This window comes from Talaromyces amestolkiae, assembly GCF_001896365.1.
Source record: "Talaromyces amestolkiae strain CIB chromosome Unknown scaffold6.1, whole genome shotgun sequence".
Lineage (NCBI taxonomy): Eukaryota > Fungi > Ascomycota > Eurotiomycetes > Eurotiales > Trichocomaceae > Talaromyces > Talaromyces amestolkiae.
Genome location: NW_024468042.1, coordinates 1300559 through 1323580, shown reverse-complemented (window position 1 = coordinate 1323580; position 23022 = coordinate 1300559). Strand labels below are relative to the sequence as shown.

At 47.2% G+C, this 23022-nt stretch overlaps 6 protein-coding genes across 6 annotated transcripts; 3 read left to right on the top strand and 3 right to left on the bottom strand.

The window, feature by feature from the left end:
* Positions 1–950: 950 nt before the first annotated feature.
* BHQ10_004002 (uncharacterized protein) lies at positions 951–3336 on the bottom strand (the record flags this gene model as incomplete). Its single annotated transcript, XM_040876322.1, has 4 exons — positions 951–1920; positions 1971–3094; positions 3150–3231; positions 3317–3336. 4 exons carry the CDS (start codon positions 3334–3336, stop codon positions 951–953), a joined length of 2196 nt encoding a protein of 731 aa, XP_040732506.1.
* A 424-nt stretch (positions 3337–3760) lies between these two features.
* BHQ10_004001 (uncharacterized protein) lies at positions 3761–6196 on the top strand (the record flags this gene model as incomplete). The annotated part of the gene is made up of 8 exons (XM_040876321.1): positions 3761–3791; positions 3853–3890; positions 3941–4028; positions 4078–4224; positions 4278–4480; positions 4531–4997; positions 5050–5209; positions 5258–6196. The coding sequence occupies 8 exons, from the start codon at positions 3761–3763 to the stop codon at positions 6194–6196; spliced, it is 2073 nt and encodes a 690-aa protein (XP_040732505.1).
* Positions 6197–6565: 369 nt separating this feature from the next.
* Positions 6566–7435, bottom strand: BHQ10_004000 (uncharacterized protein; the record flags this gene model as incomplete). Its single annotated transcript, XM_040876320.1, has 1 exon — positions 6566–7435. One exon carries the CDS (start codon positions 7433–7435, stop codon positions 6566–6568), a length of 870 nt encoding a protein of 289 aa, XP_040732504.1.
* Positions 7436–7673: 238 nt separating this feature from the next.
* BHQ10_003999 (uncharacterized protein) lies at positions 7674–13473 on the top strand (the record flags this gene model as incomplete). Its single annotated transcript, XM_040876316.1, has 5 exons — positions 7674–9507; positions 9571–11189; positions 11248–11410; positions 12028–12793; positions 12891–13473. The coding sequence occupies 5 exons, from the start codon at positions 7674–7676 to the stop codon at positions 13471–13473; spliced, it is 4965 nt and encodes a 1654-aa protein (XP_040732503.1).
* Positions 13474–14285: 812 nt separating this feature from the next.
* Positions 14286–16025, bottom strand: BHQ10_003998 (uncharacterized protein; the record flags this gene model as incomplete). The annotated part of the gene is made up of 7 exons (XM_040876315.1): positions 14286–14525; positions 14582–14840; positions 14906–15005; positions 15066–15099; positions 15162–15443; positions 15501–15656; positions 15723–16025. The coding sequence occupies 7 exons, from the start codon at positions 16023–16025 to the stop codon at positions 14286–14288; spliced, it is 1374 nt and encodes a 457-aa protein (XP_040732502.1).
* Positions 16026–17007: 982 nt separating this feature from the next.
* On the top strand, positions 17008–22868 carry BHQ10_003997 (uncharacterized protein; the record flags this gene model as incomplete). The annotated part of the gene is made up of 8 exons (XM_040876314.1): positions 17008–17182; positions 17238–17848; positions 17924–18328; positions 19401–19422; positions 19476–21248; positions 21297–22105; positions 22161–22487; positions 22545–22868. The coding sequence occupies 8 exons, from the start codon at positions 17008–17010 to the stop codon at positions 22866–22868; spliced, it is 4446 nt and encodes a 1481-aa protein (XP_040732501.1).
* Between the last annotated feature and the right edge of the window lie 154 nt (positions 22869–23022).

Here is a 23022-nt window from a genome sequence, read left to right as displayed (position 1 = left end):
TCCTGCTCGGGTTCAAAGTTCAGAATCTGGGTGGAATCGTATGTAACACCCCGTGAGGTATACAGGCCATCGTGTTGCAAATACGTAGCATGTAGGCATACTGTAAGTCATGAATGTATCCATGAAAGCCGGGGAGTTCGTAGCACGCAGAGTTTTGAATTGGGGTACAAACCATGTAGTTAGTTTTCTTTACCTCAAATTTCACTTATCACGATCATATGACGTAAAATGGGGTCGTATATATTGAAACAGGGTAAATTCTGATCAGCCTATGACGGCCGTTTCTTCTGCTATCTAGCCAATTCCTAGCATACTCGTGGGCGCATTTCTAAAAGCCCCAGTGAGTGTGCTCCTATAAACCGTGCGTAAGCACATGAAGGATTCCCCAAGTAAGCATTCTAGTGAGCGGCAGTTTTGTTCATTTCATGGAGTTCTCCAAGAGCAAGTGAAACTCAACCCAGTCTCACATATCTTCATGATGGGGTTGTCGCGAGTGCTATGACGCATTATCCTCGATGTCGGCGGCTTGCAATCGAGCTACTCGGGACCTCCAGAAAGTGTTTACCCAGGTATGTTTCCAAACAATTATACATACTGTCCTACGACATCTCCATCACTCTTGAACCTCAATCCTCGTCTTAAGTGTTGTGTTGGACCATTCGTATCCCATCTCAAGCACTTCCAGTTCTACATGAGCCTTTTCAAACATGCATCGCATACCGTTCCAACTCCTCCCTCGAGATGATGGGTAGAGTTTGTAATGAACCATAACCTACCGGATCTCACATGCAATGGCAGCCTAACCCCTAGCTAATCCTAACTGAGTAAATTTCACTGGAAATCGACAAGTTCAATGTTCAGATTGTATAGATAAGGATTTGTACGAGGCCGTGATCTATCAATGCTAGTATAATACATATAATACACCATGATACAGACAATATGTCATATCATATATACGCTGTTGCAGTCTTCTCGTCTCCATCAGCAGGTGCAGCAGCATCCTCTTCCATAGGCACGCCAAAAGAGTCTGCTTCACCATCGACCGACAAATCGGCTTCACGGCTGAACTGAGTATTGGCCAACAACTGTTCCTCATCAAGACCCTGTTTGTTCAACAGAATTTGTCGACGTCGGGAAGCATCCTTGCGGAGCTTGGCATTAGCCGAAAACTCGGTCAGGGCTCGCATCATGCGCTCTTCAACCATCTCCTTGACATGAGACGCAAGAGTCCGGTCTGTGAATATTCCTCCCATACGGTAGCTGAGCCACAGATACAGGATCAATGCCTTGTGTAAACTTTCGAGCTCATTGAGATATTCCTTTCGACCAGAGACTGGCTGTTCGAGGATTTCTAGGTTTAATTCTTGTATGTCAAGTAAACGACCACTGCTGTTATTGGCGACGCATCGAACATATCCTCTGGCACAGGCCTTCAAGGCCTGGTCACGGTCGTTCATAGGTGACGCCATAAAGACGATCTGATCATCAATACTCATGCGATCACAACGGTCGAGAAAGCTGGCTACCTCTAGCTGACTGCGGGCTCGGCACATGAAGAAGAGTGGATGAACCTTGCTGATCGAGCAAACCCGATTGATGAGAAACCTGAGCGAAACATCGCGAGGAAAGTAGCTAGCAACGCGATAGAACATTGCATCCGTGGGTATAAGTCCGGCCGCTTTCAAAGGAGGAGGATTAAACTCTAGCGCCTTTTGAATGAAGGGCAAGTCAACATCCTCAAGCGACGTCACCAATCCCACGTTTTCCTCTTCATTGTCGCCGCGTTTACCCGTTTCGTTGGCAGCACGATATCGACCTGCACGCCCACCAATTTGCTTTATCTCTGGAATACTAATCCTCGCAAGACCACCAGCCACGTTTTTGACTAGGGTTTGGAAGATGACTCGTTTGCATTTTCTACCGATGATGTTAGCTCCTATTTAGCACAGGCTAATTGTGACACTCACAGATTCAGGCCCATACCAATGGCGTCACTCGCCACGAGATAATCATAATCATTATCGGGGTCGTTGAACAAATTGGCCTGTTGCGTTCGAATCTCTGCTGGTAGGCCACCGTAGACGATAGCCGCCCGCTTTCCGGTCGATTTCTCAATTGCACTCTTCAAAGCATGAATATTGATCCTGGAGAATGTGACTATAGCATCTCCCTTTCGAAGGTTGCGAAGATCCCCATTCAGACTTTGAGTTTCGGCCCGTAGTGGATTGAGTCTCTGGTATTGATGAATCTCCAGATTATCGCCCATTAACGTGGCCAATTCTTTGATCAACGGCACGGCTCGCTCTTCGCCACAAACATGCAACTCCTTTGCTCTTGATCCCAGAAACGCTCTTGTCCAAGCCCAGCCACGATCCTGATCGGCAATCATTTGTATCTCATCGATGACTCCGACGTCGTAGTCCTTGTAAATACTCACCATTTCCACGGTGTTACTGATGATGCGTGGCGGCGTGTCTGAGGTGCGGACTTCATCTCCCGTCACTAAATTGCATGGTATTCCTTCCGCATTGAACCGAGAGTAGACTTCCTGAGCTAGCAATCTCAGCGGTCCCGCATAAAACCCGGACTTCGCTTGCTCGAGTCTCTTTAGAGCTCGGTACGTCTTTCCAGAATTTGTGGGGCCAACGTGCAGATGAATAGTCCGTTGTCTCGAGCGAGCAAATGGATACCACTCAGCTGGATATCGAAAATCCGTCGCCTTTTGCTGCTCTGCAGCGTGAGGATTGCCGTACAATTCATGGTCACGAAGATCCTTGTATACCAATTCCAACTCCTCTATGATACCTTTAGAGCCGGCTCTTCTGAATCCATCGAAAAGTTGCGTCCGTATATTTACCAAAGTGCCAAAGTTCGCGGTTTGTGGGAGGCCGATTAGTTTGACCCGCGCGGCCTGAGTTATTCGACGATGGAACGAGTTCCATTTTTCGTGTAACGGATCGGAAGGGGAGAGGGAGTTTTTGAAATCTTTCAATGCAGTTTCGAGCGCCTCGTCAAACTTGATATTGAATGGTATTCGATAGACATCTCCGAAGCGACTAGTGAAGCTACCACTCTGTCTCTTGATTACGGGCTTGGGAACGGTTGATTAGTTTGCGTCGCAGAGAAGTAGCGAAGTTGAGACTCACATTCTTTGGCTTGGTGGTTGCAGATCCTTTCAGCAGTGGAGTCGACGTGAATTGTCTCGTAGACGTGGTCGCTAGAGCAAACCTAGGGCGAAACGAACAGAATAGGCATTCGCCTGCTCTGAGTGTCCATGGCTGCTTCATGGCAAATATGCGCAGGTTGTTCGCACCACAACCAGCCCGACGACATGTGGAAGTGATGATTAGATTAGCGGTCCATGTGAGAGGATTGACAGTCGACAGTTCGCGCTCTGACGGGGTTTGCGAGATGTGGGCGCAATGACTGAATTGAGGTTCTCTGCTGTTTCTTTCAGGGACGAGAAAAACCTCAAAGGGTTAGAGCCGGAGGACAAGTTTATCCTGACGCTTGCCGCAGCCGCCGCCGCCACTGCGGGTCAGTCCCGCCTTCCTCGTTCGGACTAATTCGTAGTGGGGAACTCCTCTCACACTGCGAGTATCACCTTGACTGCTCCGCTCCATTGTCCCTGCCGGACACCTGTCCACGAAAGGCTGTGTGATCTCTGCCTCTACGCTCAACTACACGGAACCTGACTGCAGAGAAACCTACCTGTTGAGCAAGCCAGCTATTGGCTTCTCCAGTCTATACTACCAGCATGGCGTCCTTGATTAGCATTCAGCGTGACAGTATGCGCTTGTTTTTACGTTCCGTCGCTGAATCACCGGCTAATTAAATACAATTCAACAGTCATTCTAGGCGCCATCCGCCATGCTGCAGGAAATGATGTACGTCCTGTGCCTTTCGTTGACGAGCTCCAAGCTGACCCCTCGCCCAGTGGAAAGTCCTCGTCGTGGACGAAAAATCGAAGAAGCTTCTTGATAATACCGTGAAGGAGGATGACATCCTGAATAACAATGTCACAAGTGAGTGATTCAGTTGACTGTTAGGATCTTCAGCTAAGTCATTGGGAAGATGTCGAGCAGATTGAACATCGCCGGCCACCGAACCACGATATGGATGCGCTATATTTCTTGTCTCCCCAACCGCACATTATAGATTGCCTCATGGCCGACCTCGAACGGGTGCGCTACCGGAAATTCTTTGTGGTTTGGACAGCGAGTTGGTTACTCAGGAAGGCCGCTCAGACGACGTCAGGCTAACCACGTTTACAGTCTTGGAACCCCAGCAACGTGCCAGGCTAGACCGATCACAGATGGTTCGGGACATGATCGTTTCCATGCATACTTTGAACGTCGATTTTTACCCCAGGGAATCGCGAGTGGCTACCTTCCGAGATCCGTATAGCTTTCCTATCCTTTTTCACCCAGCTTGCAACAATCTAGTACGGGAGCACCTAGGTGATCTCGCTCGAAAAGTAGGTATTCTTGACATGCATGCATGCTAGCAGTTGCTTACGACGCATAGATTGTGTCCATTTGCGTGGTGTTAGGGGAATATCCTGTTATCCGCTACTATCGACCTCAAGCGCCTACGCATGAGGCCGCCGTTTTATGCTCACATCTAGCGCGTTTCGTTCAGGACGAGATCGATAGCTATGCAGGCTCCAATCGAAATTTTCCACCGCAAAGCCCCCGACCGCGAGGCGTACTTCTGATAGTTGACAGGTCTCTGGATCTTTACTCTCCTCTGGTTCACGAATTCACATACCAAGCCATGGCACATGATCTACTTCCGATCAAAGAGGGCGACAAAGTTACATACAAGACCGTGATCAATGAGGGAAGTTCGAAAGAGGAGGTCACAGACATGGAGATTGGCGACCACGATCGAGTTTGGGTCGATTACAGGCATCTCCATATGAAAGACGTTTTGGAGAAATTAGCAGACGACTTTGCTAGATTCCGAGCAGCAAATCCACAATTTGCAGAAGAGTTAGTGAAGCTGAGCCGTACGTGCGACGACCGTTCGCTGACATGTATTCAGGAATGATAAAGTCACAGTGAACACCATCAAGGACATGCTAGCAGGCTTGTCTGACTTTCAAGAAGGAAAAAATGCTTATACGCTTCACTTGAATATGGCGCAAGAATGCATGAACTACTTTCAGGAGCGCAACTTACTAGAGCTCAGCTCAGTCGAGCAGGTCAGTATTTCAAACAAAGAGCTTTGACTACTTACTGACAGAATGTAGAGCTTGGCTACCGGTGTGGATGAAGACTATAAAAAACCAAAGAATCTCGCCATTCAGTTAGTCCGACTCCTCGATGAACAATCAATTGTCACCCCTGATCGTTTACGGTTGATTTTGTTGTACTTGCTCTATCGAGATGGCTTGCTCAAAGGCGACATCCGCAAGTTACTCGCTCATGCAAAACTTCCACCGCAAGATGGTGAAATCATTCATAATCTAGACCTTCTAGGCGCTAGAGTCGAAAAGCCACTAAAGGATGCGAAGCCTCCGACCCAGCCACTGTTTGCGCTCAAGCAACCTTCAGCCACCGGAGAACAAGATGTCAGCCTTTCCAGGTTTGAGCCGAATGTGAAGCGGATGCTCGAAGAACAAATAAAGGGCACTTTAGATTCAACCATATTTCCTTACACTCGTCCTCAGACGGACACCGATAGTGCGATACGCGATCAAATATCGCAATCATCACTGAGAAGCGCAAAACCCACTTGGGCTCGTACTCGAGGATCAGGTGATCAGCCGCGTCAACGAATCGTCGTCTTCATGGCTGGTGGAGCGACCTTCTCAGAAGCGCGAGCATGTTACGAAGTGTCGCAGACCTCAAATAAGGACGTTTTCTTAGCCACATCTCACATGCTAAACCCAGGTTTGTTCCTTCGACAAATTGGAGATTTGAGCGTGGACAAGAGACGACTTGATATTCCAGCAGAGCGGCCAAAGCCAACGGCACCTGCACATCTCTTTGAAAAGGAGCAACCCCCAGTAGCCAAACAACCGCCACCAGCTGCTAAGCAGCCATCTCCTGCTGCTCACGCAGCGGCAACAACTGCATTTGCAAATATGAACCTGAACGGACAGGCACCGGCGTCAAATGGTGGAGCTACTCCTCAACCACCTCCTGGGAAAATCAAGAAAGAGAAAAAGAAGCATCGCTTTTTCTGATGTGCATATCGGCTGCAAGTTTGTTTCACGCATTATATTTGGATACGATTGAACATCGCGCGTCCATCGCAAAGGTGCTTGGTAGTTGAAATTCTCATTGGTGGTGGTCTTTCCTACGGTCTGCTTTTCTGATACCATTTTGATGCGGCTTAAGACCCTACAATAATTCTGTCCTATGGATGAGCATTTAGCCGGCGTATACTCGTTGTTTCTACTTTTTTTTTTTTTGATTCTTATAAGAGGTATTCCACTCGTATTTATGTAACTAGGGGTTTGAAAATGAATCTGTAATTCCTCTATGTTCTAATAGAGATACCTATGCTGGCCTCTGACCTTTTCATGAACTATATATTTGGCCTCCGTTTGAAGTTACCCACCCCCCAAGTATCGCTGGATATCATCACTAGCATAAAACAACTCCCTCAACTTCTCCCCTTTCTTCTTATCCGCCAAATGCGCTAGCCGTACTTGCTTCGCATTGAGTTTCTGTCTCTCTTCCTGCTGCTGTTTCCGTAAACCCTTCCTCGCTGCAATGGCTTCTTCATCTTCTTTTCTCAGACCCAAACCCGATGTGCTAGTCTTAGCTTTGGGTTTGATGGGTTGTAGGACGCCGGTACGACCTTCTGCGCCTAGGCCCACGCGGCTGTCGGGGTCCCAGCCGTAGGAGGCGAGATAGCGGAGTCCGTGACGGGTACGATCTAGATGTGATGGAGGGTGGGAGTGTTGGAGGCAGATTTGGTGGACCATTGAGGCTTCGTGGGGTCTGTGTTTGGTGGTTGTGGATGTTGTCTCGATCTCGTCAAGGTCGGTCTCTTTTGTCGCTTTTACAGTGACAGGAAGATTGCAGATTTCGCAAACAATCTCTTTGGTGACTGTAATAGCCTGATTCCGTATTTCAGCCGTAGGCTTGTTATCGATCGTATTCTTCGACGACGGTATCGCAACTGGTGCGGGGAAAGCTTCGTCCTTCAAATCCGCCACAACCTCTTTCTCCTGATTATCTGCATTATCTGCATTATTTGTATCATTTTTATGCTTCTTCGACAGCACGATAGAAGAATAAATGTCTGCAACACTCCGTGCTGGCGTATTGCTTGTAGGAGCGGACGGCGCTGTCGTGTGGAGATCGCCAGATGCTCGAACGAAGGGAACACGCTTTCGCTTTATGCCAGCACCGAACACGCGCTGGTCCTCGAGGGGTACAAAATAATCCTCGTCATCATAATCTGGCTGCGCCATGGCTAGTTTCCGCCATATGAGTTTAAGAATAAGAGAAGTAGTTGAAACTTGAAGATGTAGGTTGATATGCGGCTTATCTTATCGGCTGTGGCGCATGAAGCTCGGATTGCCGCCTCAATGATTTTTCCGCCACTCCTTCCTTCCGCGGACTTCTCGAACAACACAACTTTCAACAGTCTTCGCGTTTAAAGCTCATCCCACCACGTAGGTGGTTGCGTGCTCATTACCGTCGCGCAAAATGGATGATCTTGAATCCCTCGAGCTCTTCTCGCTGGTCTCGCGAGTGACCACCGAACTCACCAACCATCTCGGAATCAACGACAAAACCTTGGCCGAGTTCGTGATCGATCAACACCTCAAATCCAAATCGTTTGCGGATTTCAAGAATGAGCTTGATGCGCTAGGTGCGGAGTTTCCGCCTAGTTTGATCGAAGCGATTGATCGAATGGTTGTTACCATGCATCCGAAATATAAGTCGAAGAGAGGAATGGATTCAGCGAGTCATGGCGCGGATGACGATATGGAAGCTTTGAATGCTGTTGGGAAAAAGGCGAGGATATTCAAGGGACTAGCGATACCGGATAAAGTTCAGGCTTGGGAGGATGATGAGCCGGCACTTCCTAAGAATCAAAATGTTACGGAGGACGATGCGCGAGCGGGTGCTATGGACGATACATTTGCCATGTTGGAGGGTCTTGCTGGGAAGTCAAGGGAGGACCATCATGAACCACCGCAAACTACAAAACCCAGCAGAAAACGCAGCAGAAGCCCGGACTACGGAGACTACGACTCTACGAGTTATCGACGACATAGAGATAGGCGCAGGTCCGCCTCTCGATCTCGCAGCCCCGAACAAAGAGAAAGACATAGAAACGGTGTGGATAGGGATAGACACGATAAAAAAGAAAGGAGAAATGGCCATCGAGATAAACATGAACGCCGGTCGAGACGTGATCAGGATGATGATGACTATTTCCGTCGACCGCCGACTCCAGAAATCGATGATCAACCTGTTCTTTACAAAACCTATGATGGTCGCGTTACAGGTGTTAAAGACTTTGGCGCATTTGTGAATTTACAAGGTGTCCGAGGGAAAGTGGACGGCCTTGTGCATGTTTCGGCCATGCAAGAAGGTGCCCGTGTCAACCATCCTTCTGACCTCGTCTCGCGTGGTCAGCCAGTGAAGGTCAAGGTTGTCAGTATACAGGGTACCAGGATTGGACTTTCGATGAAAGAGGTTGACCAGGTCACCGGCCGAGATTTGATCCCTGAAAAACGACTTGCTTCTGGCGCTAACATGGAAAGACTACATGGAAACGATGCCAAGGACCGTTATGGCAATCTCGATTCTGACGTCCCTGTTGTTGAAGGAGACTTCGGCAGAAAGTACAAAAATAAAAAGAGGTTGACGTCTCCAGAGCGATGGGAGATCAAGCAACTCATTGCCTCAGGAGCTGCGTCCGCAGCAGATTATCCGGATATCGACGAAGAGTATCATGCAACGTTGACCGGTGAAGGCGAATTTGTGCAAGAAGAAGACATTGATATTGAAGTGCGTGACGAGGAACCTCCTTTCCTTGCCGGTACCACGAAGAAGTCTCTTGAGCTCTCGCCGATCCGTGTTGTCAAGGCGCCGGATGGATCATTGAATCGTGCTGCCATGTCCGGTACCACCCTTATAAAAGAACGGCGAGAGTTGAAGCAGCAAGAAGCAGCAGAGAAAGCCGCGGAACAATCAGCCGACATTGATCTAGCTGCTCAGTGGCAAGATCCGATGGCTGACCCTGATCAGCGTCAATTCGCCTCAGATTTGCGTAAAGCAATAGATCATAAGCCAGATGCTGCTGTCCCGGAATGGAAGGCGGCAACTCAGGGAAGAAATGTCTCATTGGGGAAGCGTACAAATCTCAGTATCAAAGAGCAACGAGAAAGTCTACCAGTCTTTCAATTCCGACAGCAACTACTTGATGCTGTGCGAGATAATCAGTTATTAATTGTGGTTGGAGAGACTGGTTCTGGTAAAACGACACAGTTACCGCAGTATCTTTTGGAAGCAGGATACGGCAATAATGGTATGATAGGTTGCACTCAGCCCCGAAGAGTGGCTGCGATGTCGGTTGCAAAACGTGTCGCAGAGGAAGTGAACTGCAAACTTGGTGAGGAAATCGGCTATACCATTCGTTTTGAAGATTGCACCAGTCCGAAGACCCGGATGAAATACATGACGGACGGAATGTTACAGAGAGAGATCCTGCTTGATCCAGATGTGAAACGCTACTCGTGCATTATCCTAGATGAAGCTCATGAGCGTACTATCGCCACTGATGTCTTATTCGGGCTGTTGAAGAAAACTCTAAAACGGCGCCCGGACTTGAAGCTCATTGTGACTTCTGCAACACTCGATGCGGACAAATTCTCGGAGTACTTCAATGGATGTCCTATCTTCTCAATCCCCGGTCGTACATTTCCTGTCGAAGTTCTCTATAGTAAAGAACCGGAAAGCGATTATATGGCTGCAGCCCTCGATACAGTCATGCAAATTCATCTCACGGAACCTCCTGGCGATATTTTGGTTTTCCTGACAGGACAGGAGGAAATCGACACGAGTTGTGAGGTCTTGTATGAAAGAATGAAAGCCCTGGGTCCCAGCGTTCCTGAGCTTTTGGTGCTACCCGTTTATTCCTCATTGCCGAGTGAAATGCAATCAAGGATCTTTGAGCCGGCACCTCCAGGTGGGCGGAAGGTGGTCATCGCTACCAATATTGCCGAAACGTCTATCACGATTGACGGGATTTACTATGTCGTTGACCCGGGATTTTCGAAACAAGTTGCCTATGATCCGAAACTAGGTATGGACTCCTTGGTTGTTACGCCTATCTCCCAAGCTCAAGCGAAGCAACGAGCTGGACGAGCGGGAAGAACGGGTCCTGGTAAATGCTTCAGACTGTACACCGAGGCGGCCTACGAGTCGGAAATGCTTCCGACATCTATCCCCGAGATTCAACGTACAAATCTGGCACACACGATCCTCATGCTCAAAGCAATGGGCATCAACGACCTGTTAACGTTTGATTTCATGTCACCTCCGCCAGTTGCCACCATGCTCAGTGCCATGGAAGAGTTGTACGCGTTGTCGGCTCTCGACGACGAAGGTCTTTTGACACGTTTGGGCCGGAAAATGGCAGATTTCCCAATGGAGCCTAGTCTAGCAAAAGTGCTCCTTGCTTCTGCCGATATGGGATGTTCGGACGAAATTTTGACTATTGTTGCAATGCTTTCAGTTCAGACAGTCTTTTACAGGCCCAAGGAGAAGCAACAACAAGCAGATCAGAAGAAATCTAAATTTCATGATCCTCACGGTGATCATCTCACACTACTGAATGTGTACAATGCTTGGAAGCAATCTAACTATAATAATGCTTGGTGCTTTGAGAATTTCATACAGGCTCGATCGATGCGTCGTGCTCAAGAAGTTCGAAAGCAACTTGTCGGTATCATGGATCGGTATCGGCACAAGATCATATCCTGCGGACGTGATACAAGCAGAGTACGATTGGCCCTTTGCACAGGATTTTTCCGGAATGCTGCCCGCAAGGATCCTCAAGAAGGCTACAAGACACTTATTGAAGGTACTCCCGTGAGCGTTCACCCATCGTCAGCCTTGTTCGGAAAGGGCACGGAATATGTTATCTACCATACTCTGGTTCTTACGACGAAGGAGTTCATGCATTGCATCTCATCGATCGAAGCTCAGGTAAGTCTTTCAACCTTGAAACACACTCTTTTTGATACTCTTACTGACATGCTATTAGTGGCTCGTGGAAGCAGCACCGACATTTTTCAAGGTGGCGCCAACGGATCGCCTCTCGAAACGCAAGAAAGCTGAACGTATTCAACCTCTGCACAATCGGTTTGCAGGCCAGGACGATTGGCGCTTATCAGCACAGCGAAAACAGGGCCGTGGAGGTGGCGGAGGTACATGGGGTTAACTGTATTTATACCATACTATTCATAAGGGCACGGGATTTGTTAGATTCAGCCACTCACATACAATTATATGTTTAAAGCTACATAGGAACACTGCTTTAAAAAGATCTTGAAGACCATAATGTGTGTTTCATCTCCTATATTGTAAAAGAATCTAGAAGAGAGACGGGAGCGAAGGTTATGGCGAATAACTACCGCACCTACATACTACGTTCTCAGCGACCCGCTGCTTGAATACGACCTCAAGCTAATCGAACCGCCGTCTTCTCAAAATCACTTTTCTTCTCGACTTACTCCGTTCCATGTTTAACTATGTGATATTAATTGCTTCTAGAACTACAATCATTCCCGTCCCATCTCGAGATGGGGCTGAAGCCCCACTCAATGCCATATTGGGACGTCGTGCTATACGAGCTCATACTATGTAGTATAAAGGCTACGCGTAGAGGGGCTCTATTTTTTTCTTTTTCTCCATGCTTGTTAGTCTCCGTAGACAAGCGCACCTTGCTAGAAACGAATGCATGATTTTGCCCAACATTGCTTTTCAACGTTACTGTTTCAACATTTGCTGATGTTTCGAACAAAATTTAACAGCCAGACAACAGCCATGTACTGGGCACCCGACATCGCCGATGCTGCCTTCACCGCAGCCCTCCTGACGCTTCTTCCAGCAGGMGCCATCATATTGACCCCCAAGCGCTCCATAATTCGATACATCGCAATAATCTGTTGCGTGTTGCTTACTTCACGCTTCATGCAACCCGTCGTCGGATCAAGTACCATTCGGACTATCGGCTCGACTCAATTGGTCCTAACCACGATACAAGCGATCAACGTTCTCATTCTGAACCCCCTTGACAAAAATGATATCGCGCAAGAGGTCCCCAAGGGCGCACGGTCTCGTTTCGCTCGGTTATATCATGCTGCAGAAGCTGTGGTACAGCTGCGAGCTATCAATACTCCTCGTCAGATAAAGAATGTTCCTGCGTATCCGAGTTACTACTCGACTCGCTTGCGTGAGGGTGCTATTCCACGGGGCGCCTTTCTGCGCAGACAGATTTTGATATTTATCTGGCAGTATCTAGCACTCGATCTTCTGCAGACTGCAGCAAGACTTCAAGCATCGCCACAGACTGGTGCAACGTCCGATATCACATTCACCCATGTGGATTATCATGTACCGCTTGAGAAATGGATTGAGCGTATGCTAAAGAATTTGATTAACTGGTTCTTACTATCACGCATCATCATCGACGCCAATTATCGTTTTTTGTCGATTATGTTTGTTGGATTCGGCGGCGACTCTCCGGATAATTGGCCTCCACTGTTTGGAAGGATGGCAGACGCTTACACGGTTCGGAATTTCTGGGGGTGAGTGCCTTTTCAGTATCATCATTCAATCACTCTTGTGATGGACATAACCTGTCTCTGTATGACATTGTCTTTGACTATTCGTTCTTGCCTAAAGCTTTCCAGCGGCTTTCTATTCTCTCGTTCTTGATACTTACAACGCATTTAATCCTAGGAAATTTTGGCATCAGCTCCTTCGGGGCCCATTCACCGCTGTTACCAACTTTATCGCCAGGGATATATTGAATCTTCCTCGCCCATCGCTTCTGGAGAGATACACGAATATTTTCTTGGTTTTCGGTATCTCCGGCGTTCTGCACGTCTTGGTTGATCATCTTCAGGCGATTCCGTCTGAATACTCCGGTGCAATGATCATGTTTCCCATTACCGCCTTTGCAGTCATGTTTGAAGATGGTGTACAAGAGCTTTGGCGAAGACTCGCTCATGATGCCAATMCCAGCGAGCCGCAAAAGAAGATGACATCCCCACCACTGTGGCACAGGATCGTTGGTTATCTCTGGACTATGGCTTGGCTAGGTGTCGTTTCTGAATGGTATCTCCACCCCATGACTCAATTGCCACCAGAGCTCACGACGACTGTTCCTGTGAGCTTGGTTGGAAAGATAGGATTAGCCCCAATCGGTGGCACTCTACTGGGCACTGGTTTGTTGCTGGCCTATTTTCTGAAAGCTGAACTTTAATACCCGAATTAGAGAATATAAGGCTGCAGATTGGCAGCATAGCGACGTTATAATCCCACTCAATGTCGCGACATTTCAATTTACGAAATGATTTTGGAAAGGCCCAAGTCAGCCTACTTTCCACGCTGCATGTCATTGAGTTTAGCCCTAGAACTCTAACAGGTTCTGCTACCTACCTAGGTGATTCAAGGTCGGCAATCTGATGAGATGTATATTTATGCTGATATCCACTCCACTTTTTCCCTTTCTTTTGTACACCTTCTTTGCGATGACAATATCAATATAAATAGTGGTAGTGGTGGTAGTAGTAGTCGTGGAAGTTGAGCCTCAAGGGTCAGATCCACCTGTCATGTACCCCAGAAAGCTTATTTTTCCTTACTATAGACATTAACATTTCATTACATGTCGGGCGATTGATCGGTATGATCTGTTTGATCAGAGTGGACTTAATCAAGGTGATTTGACGTCGAGGAGTACCTAGTCGCACTATAAATAATACCGTTTCCCCCTACCTATCCCCTTCTCTCTTCGTTCACCATTTTCTTTGATGAGACATTCTCATTCTCACAGCATCCATCATGATATCACATGCTCGCTAGATATTTCATACCATACTTAATCATCTAGTATGCGCTAAGCTTTTTGGTCTAGTTAGTTGTTTCAACAATTAATTCAAAATAGTCACTGTCTTGATATCTTCGTTATCCGTAAGTATAAAAACTGCAGATGGGTACTACTGACAATACTATCATAACAATTGATAGGAACGTTTGAAATCACCTATCACTTCTCACATGTAGGAGCTACGCGAACTAAATGGGGGCAGCCTCCTGAATAAACTTGTAATAAGCAGATGCGCACCTGCGTCGCCACGATTTGCCCCAGATCGCAGTTGGGATTGCGAGCGCGACAGAGCCCAAAACCAAGCAACCAAAAAAGCTAAAGGCGCGCCCGTAGTCCGTCGCGTCGATGAGAGGTTGGACAGAGTATGACATGGCGAAGTTGATGCATGAAGAGCAGATGGCTAGTACGACGACGAGCTCTCCTGAAATCTGTTGATTATTAGAATAGTGACCACTCGCGTGTAAGGCATGACTCGAAATCTCACCCCTTCAAAGCATTCCATTGCATAAGTCGTAGCAATACTGGTAGCAGAGACCTGCTGCGCGATCATCCCACCTAGACCAACGGCGATAAGGGCCCATGATTCACCGGCTTTGGCGGCCCAGCCATACATGAAATATCCGACAGCTCCATAGATGAAGCTAAAACCCAAAGTCCACAAGCGCATCTCGGGCTCTTTGTAGCCGTTGTTGCGGCGGGCTAGTTGGATGACAATGCGATCGCCCAGGGAGCCAGTACCAAAGCTGCAAATTTCATTAGTAATTTAGTGGTTGGATGGCTGAGAAGAAGTACTCGCCCAATGAAAGACCCGACGAGGGCTGCGATGAACATCAATCCGGTCGGCCCAGTCCCCCAGTCATACGGATCGTCGGTCATAATCTCGGAAATTGTATTGAAAGACACAATGCCTATACACGAATAAGTCAGAGTCAGCAACTGATAGGCTGAATGAAAACTACTTGACTGACCTGCAGTACATCCGAAAGCGAATATCAAACCAGCCTAGAAGCAAAGTCAGATAGCCGATCAGATTAAGCGGAGAGGGATACGAGCATATAACGTACAACAACAATGTTTGGGAAAAGGAACAAAAAGAATGGACGTCGGAAGTATTGCCACCAAGTAGTGTGGTCTTGCCTGAACCGATGTATAGGTGCAAGCACATGCCAATAGTTCCGTGGTGACGATTCTACATTGTCCTCAACCGGAGCATTGGAGGCTACGGGATTCTTCGTTGCATTTGTCGAGATGGTATCAGAAGTCGTATTCGAGGTAGATACTTGCAAAACGTGGCGGGGGAACAGCGAGTCGTCAAATGTGAAAATAAACAGAACTATCACCGCAGCCTAACAGAGAATAGTTAGCAAGGCAATCAGGCAGTGAAAGCGATCTATTTGACTTACGCTTAAAATGGCAACTATCTGGCAACTCCATCTCCAGCCAGGACCCTGTGCAATATAGCCGCCCAAAATCAACCCCAGAATACTGCCTAATTGTTGGCCCCAGATATAAAAAGCCAACGCAGTACCACGTTGGTGTGCGAAGAAAATGTCAAAGACCTAGATATTGCAATTGAGACTTTGATCTTTCATCGATGAGAACTTGAGAAGCATGGGGATACATACAGTAAGCTGAATGATTGCTTCATAAGCACTCGTTCCCAGCCCTCCGACGGCACAATTGAGGTACCACTGGGCTGTACCATAAAAGTAGGCATTCCAGACGGCCGTACACATATTGATAGTCATGCTAGCGATATACACGACTTTGCGGCCCCATTTCATCGCCGTCGGAATCCACAAAACGTTGACAAACCCAAGTAGCAGGTAATTGAGCGCCGAACCACCGTTCATATTGCCGAGAGACACATTCGTTTCATCTGATATCTCGGTCCATGCTGCGCCGAGGTTGTTCTCTCCAAAGGACATGACGCATGCAAAAAGCGTAGCTAGGAATATAGTCCACACCTTCTTATATCTAGGCCAATTCTGTATACAGTTAATATTAATTGGTATTTGTGCTTAGGTAGTGAACAGGGCATACTAAAGGATCTCGGGGTGTGTTTAGTGGTCGAGGAAGAAGGACGATGTTGTCCTTGGTACTAGCCTCGGCCAACTCGATTTTGGCATGATTGACTGGAGACAGTATTAGCATGAACTGGAGGTAAGGAGGCAGCTATCACTTGCTGTCTACGAAGTACACCGTGCCAGGGACCTCCGTTTCAGCGAGGCCGATTCCGTCCGGATCCATTTTGAAGAACAGCAAACAGACTCAGATCGATGCAGGATAAACCAGGAGTATTGAGATTGATGTAATTGAATATTGATGTCTTCCATGATGGCCTTGATGCGATTTATATAGCACAGGATCTTGGAGAGGGCCACGATACAGAGGGCGTCACGAGATCATATCTCCCCAGATTATTTCACTATGGATCGTCTTATCTCGGCGATACTGACGATATAAAAACGCGATAAGCAGCAGGCAGGTGAACGCGCAAGGAACGGCGAGCTAAGGAAGAACTAGGTTTGACGTGGATTGTTTGAATTGATGGGATTGCCATCCGATTAGTCGACTTGATGCGGGGAAGTGGACTGGTACGCAGGCTTATCTGAGGGCATCTTAAACTTCGGAGCGTACCCGTAGTCACAGACCAACAATTAGATTGGTGGGAATGCTTTGAGAGGCAAAGCAGTTTCTTTATGGCAGCTCAACCCGAGTCGAATGGTGAGTTAAAAGTTTCGTTCGAACAGAAACCGGATGTACCTGCCAGATCGGCTATAGCCCTATCGTAGCCCTGACTTCGGTTGTTGAGCGCATTCCTCCAACACTTTCCAGTAGAAGTACTGCCAAAGCAACAACATCGCTCTCTTCCAGTCTCTGATAGTCTCAAGCGCGGATTGATGCAAAATGTCCCAATTGACACACGAATCGACCATCCTCATCATCGGCGGAGGTACATGGGGTTGCAGCACTGCTCTCCAGCTAGCTCGTCGCGGATACAAAAATATCACGGTGCTGGACTCGAATTCGATTCCCTCATCAATATCTGCTGGCAACGATGTAAACAAGATCATGGAAGAGGGTGCGCAACATGAAGTTCGATCCAAGGCAGCGAAGCTATAGCTGATGACTTGCAGGTTTCCCATCACCAACAGACTCTGATGAAGAGTATGTCTGGAACCGCATGCACCAGCTCGCTACCCAAGCATGGAAGACAGATCCAGTATTCCAAAGCTATTACCACCCGACTGGATTCATCATGGCTGCATCTCAGGATCTTGCCCATCACCACGTCGATCCGTTTATGCTATCATGCAAGTACAAATTGCGGCCTTTGTCATCGGCTGCAGATTTTCGAAGTACTATGCCAGACGGTGTTTTGACAGGGTCATTTCCCGGGTGGAAAGGTGCTTTCCAAGAGAATGGTGCCGGCTGGGTGTTTGCTCGTGGAGCCATAGAATCTGCCCACAGCGAGGCTTCGCGACTCGGTGTCCGATTTTGCACTGGGGAAACTAATGGGAGAGTACTTCGTCTCCTACACACGTCTGCGTCGACTGATGTGGTTGGTGCGGAGACTGCTGATGGGCGACAACACCTTGCCGATCAAACGATTCTATGTGCTGGCGCAAATAGCGACCAATTTTTTGATTTTGAGAGACAACTTCGACCAACAGCTTGGACCTTGGCTCACATCCAGATGACCCCGGAAGAGCGAGATTTATGGAAGAACCTCCCTGTCTTGTTCAATGTAAATTCGGGGTTTTTTATTGTAAACACCCATCGTTCCGCAATCCGTGATTTTTCATTTCTAACAGAGGGATAGGAGCCGGACGTGCTTAAGGGAGAGTTAAAATTTGTTGATGAGCACCCAGGCTACTGCAACTTTGTCCAAGACGCTGAAACAGGCGATGAAAAATCAGTCCCTTTCGCTAGGACGCAAATCCCCATTCAATCTGAAAAGAAAGCGCGTGAATTTCTGCGAGAGACTGTACCTCATATCGCGGAGAGACCCTTTTCGTTTGCTCGTATCTGTTGGGATTCAGACACACCCGACAGGCAATTTCTAATCGATCGACCACCTAAGTGCAACTCGCTTATTGTTGCAGTGGGTGGTTCTGGAATGGGGTTTATGATGATGCCTGCTGTGGGAATCGCAATTGCTGATGTCTTAGAGGGAGTGCTTGAGCCTAAACTCAAATATGGGTTTAGATGGCGGCCGGAGACAGCGGTGGGTAGAGATTGGCGAGATACGCAAGATAGACATGGTGGAGATGAAACTGTGAGAGATTTTCAAAAAGTGGACGAATGGACTCATATACAGTAGTGGAACATGCTTGCAGATGATTCAAATCTAGGAGCCAGTGGATACTCCGGGGAAAAAATCGATATAGATTCCTATAACTTGGTTTTACAAGTTGATAGAATGATAATGCAGAGGGGAATCATTTGATAAATATGCCAGTTCCAATCTCATTCAACGTCTTGTTTCTGATTTCGCGAGATTTTCCAAGAGGCATACTCGAATAAACGTGTAGCAGATAAACTGCTATAAATTGATCGTGATCAAGCAAAGTATTACTCGTGTACAATTCTCTCTCCAATAAAAATCCTCTCACGACCGCCTGACTTATCATGTGAACAATACTGCGAAAAGGCTCTAAGGCTATCTGATTGTAGACGCACCTTTATACATTCTAGACCGTAAATTTCCGGGCTGCTATGAGATTGACACCTGGAACTCAATTGAGGATTCAATTCTATTTCCCCGATTTGACGCCATTCCACTTCACGTCTTCGCGATCGATCGTCGCCTGATTGATGCTTTTCTACTAAAATATATGTATTCCTGAACTGACTAGTTGAAGCTATTTCACCTACTTGGAATTCACGGAAACTTCCTATAGGTAAATTCTTCACAAATTGTATGAATGTGCTTCCTGAATAGGTAATTTGAGGGTGTGGATGGAAATCGTGGATAAATGCCAAGAGATATATCTAAAAGTGGAATAGCGCATGAGCGGGGCTGATAGGTGCTCTGAGCCAATAACATGACACAAAATTTTGATATCGGAATTAAGCCTAAAATAATTTTGATGCTTCTTGCTCTCTTCACATCTTTGATCAATCTTCTTCCCAACCTCAATACACGCCTTGAAACATTCACAATGGCGCCATCATTCTCTCCAGAGCCTAGAAATAAGAGGCGAAAAATAAACAATGAAGAAAATCAGCTTCCCAGCAATGGTGCGCTCGCAATTACATCTCATAAACAACTTCACGATTTACTATATTTTCGTCAGGATAAGTTGGAGGCTCTTCGGAGTGAGTTTCGTCCTTTCAGCTCGGCATACTATCATATTCTAATGGAAATGCAGGTCTCAACGCATTCAAGGACTTTCTATCTTCAATACATCAGGCAGAGGTAGAAGCCGACAAGGAAAAAAAGTACCAAATCCTCAAGACATATTGCGACACGCAGATCCCCAAAATCGAAGATGGGGCGTGTCTATCAGATCTCCTACAGACTTGGAATTTTGCGGAGAGTTCTAATCATGAGAATATCCTTGTGATTGTGCCGTCAGTACTCGCACAACTTCTCAAAGTTATTTCCACCAGACTCGAATTCAGAGAATTTGGCGTTAGCCTGTGCAAGACTATGATGCAAAAGGAACAGCTACGCTTGATAAATCACAGCTTTTCAGCACCGAAGGTGAAAGAACATCTGATCAGCCCCTGCATCCGTCTACTCACCGAAGTCGTGAGTTTTGATGGCGGCGCAGTTGCTCGATTGGTCTATCTGAACCGAGATACGACTTATAAGCGACTTGAGCATTTTCTTCAGCCGCCCAAAGGACAATTGGAGGCAATCTCAAGTACAAGCAAGAAGTCAACCCTTCGTAGAAATGCGCAGCGTTATGTGTTGGCCAATATACTATTTCTTCAGGGTCCGGCAAAAGTGGATTTTATCGAGCAACATAAAGTCATTAGAGCCCTTTTGGAGTTCATTCGACGTGATCCACGAGACCTTGTTGTTGATATTTTGAAGACGATCGATCGAGATATTGCGCATGACAGCTCTCTACCACGCGTTACGAAATCGAGGTTCTTCAACAGGTGGAATTTGGAGCGACTGGTCACTTTATATGGTTATGACAAGGACAATGAGGAGGAGGAACTGTCAGAAATATCAATTCCGGCTGAGATACACAAGATGCTGTTGCAAATCTGCATTGTTCCTGAGATGGGTGTTCTCTTGCCGCAAAATGGATGGTATCCGCCATCGAGTGATTCTCGTGAACTCACTCAGGATGAGGAGTATATCGATCTGGGACTTGATGCTCCTTTCTATCAGGATAGATACAAGGAAAGTGTTCCCGTACGAAACAGTACATTGTCTTCTCTTGCCCAGGTCCTCCGTCCAGAATCAGATACACTTCAGACCGAGCTCCTACTGGAGATCTTCAAAGCTGCTCCCGAACTTGTGGCAGATTTCTTCACCAAACGAACGATGTTCACTGCTGAGCCGAAGTCAAATCCTACCTGGCTCGGTGAATCAGCCTTCTTGTTCTCGACTGTTCAGATTCCTGTTCCCAAAGACTTTGGTGGAAAGGAGCAGAGAATCGAAATGCCTCCTCCTGTCTCAATAGCTATTGAGAACGTAATGCCTCGTCCACTTAATGGCAAGTTGACAAGGTGCTTCACTCAGACTAGCGATCCGATTGTGACATTATTCGCTGTCCGCATTTTGACAGCTGCCCTGCATAAACTCCAGATTGTTCTGAAGGGATTTCAACGCAGCCATGGCCGTCATCAATCTTTGTGGGAACAAGCTGCGTCAAAACTGACTATGGAGTTCGTTGAGCGATGTCCTTCCATGAGGGATGTTATCCTCACATTCAAACGGACGGCATCTGAGGACATTCAACAACAGGCCGCTGTGATGGAGTTAATTGCTGCGTACCATGATGTGATTCCGACGGTTGCTAGTGAGGAGAATTTCGATGTAACTCTCGTCATGGTGAAGGTTCTGGAACAGTTGGACGATTCTAGTCTTTCTGAAGATGATTCGGAAGCGGCCTTGGGGCTTTTGCAGAACACGCTCCATATCGCTCATCGTTCTGCGTCGATGCGTTGGTGGCAGCAACCAGGTGCGTTTGTCCCTGAAACGGTAATATCCATTTACTGACATTTTGAAGCGTCCTTTCCATATTCGGCTTTCACGTGTATTCTGAAGGTAGCACTTAAGACAGATAACGAGTCATCCACCAAGGTACTTCTTGATTTGTTGAGTAATGTTTTGACCGAGCAAGCGATATTATCAAGCTCAAGAGCGCCCTTTGATGCTCTGATCGCTAGTCTCAAGGGATCTGAGCCGGCAGAATTGGCTGTCCAGCTGCAGTTTTTGGATAATTGTCTATGCCGCATTGCAAAAAAAGCCGTTCATTACCAAGATCTTGCAGCTAAGCTGCTTGAGGACGACAGCAACCCGTTAAGTCTTCTCGTTGTTGCTGCCTTAGAGCAATGGCCTTTTGTTCTCAAATCCAAGGAGGCAGAGAAAGAGCAATCGGTAGCGCGTTGGATCGCTGCTTTGATCAAACAATTGAAGGTTGCTGGTGAGGATAAGAAGGCTCTCAAGAACGTGCGCAATAGTCTGTCTGAGCTGTCGGACGCAAAACATACAAAGGCTATCTTCAAAAAAGCGCTCAAAGGTAGTGACGAGAAGGAAGATGTGGACGAGGACCATGAGATGGAGGATGCCCAACCTGCCAATGGACCAGAACCAAGTGTGTCAAGCGACTCCGCATTAGGGCTTTTGGACATATTCGGCTCTATACCACGTGAAAGTAAAGACCACACCGGATTGTACAAATGGGAAAAGGAAGAGGTAGATGTTGCGATTGAGCAAGGCCGAGTCAGCGATCTCTTACTATGCTTGTGTTCTGAGCACGAAGAGATTCGGCGTCAGGCTTTTGCAGCTCTATCTCGTCTGATGATCAAATTAAAGGTGAGCCACAATTAGACTAGGGTGGTTGATCTTGAGTACTAATGAGCTATACTAGGACTCAAAATATACTGAGTGGAGAGCCGTTTATCTTATTTTAGGCGAAGTACGTGAGACGGTTAACCAGCTAGGTTTCGAGACTCGTCTACCTTCCATTGCTGGACAATGCGCCGTTGCCTGTTTGATGGTTCTTCASGAGCCATTGAACAAAATGTATGGAAAGGTCAACCGATATCTTCAGAGACGACCATGGTGGGAAGTGGAGAAAATCCCATCCTATTGGATCGACCGGATTTTGCTGCATCAGCCCGAGGATGATGAAGGACATTACGATGAGGTGAACTGGCTGTTGGATATGCTAGTGAACGGTCTTCAAACACCAGAGGTAAGTCTTCTTTATCACTGGAACTTATTTACGACTGTATCTAACCCCGTACTGCAGGACCTCAATATCTACCGCCGCGCAAACGTATTCGAGCACATCCTCTCCATCTACAATGCGCCTTCCTCCAACGCAGCAATGAAGAAGAAAATCCTTCATCTCCTTTTTAGGGCTACACAGGTCGGCGGTGGCACAACGCTGATTACCCGCGCTGCAGCGCTCAGTTGGATACAAAGCTGTGTTGCTAATTCTGATATCTACGCAACGCTCTTGAGAGAATTGGCGCAGGCGATTTATGAGTCGAGTGATGGTGAGAAAGTGGGTAGTTGGAGTGGTCATTCGATATCCGGGACAGTTGAGGCTTTTGGCCAGATAGACAACTAGTGTCAGATGCCTGGCAAGGCATCGTTCTTTGACTGGCGCAATATTCCGTTTCAATCGTGATACAATCATCTGGTTGTTAGAAGCGTGAACCAGTTGACAACGGTAGTCAATATATACGAAATCGACTTGAAGATTTATTATAGTTGCCCTCCAT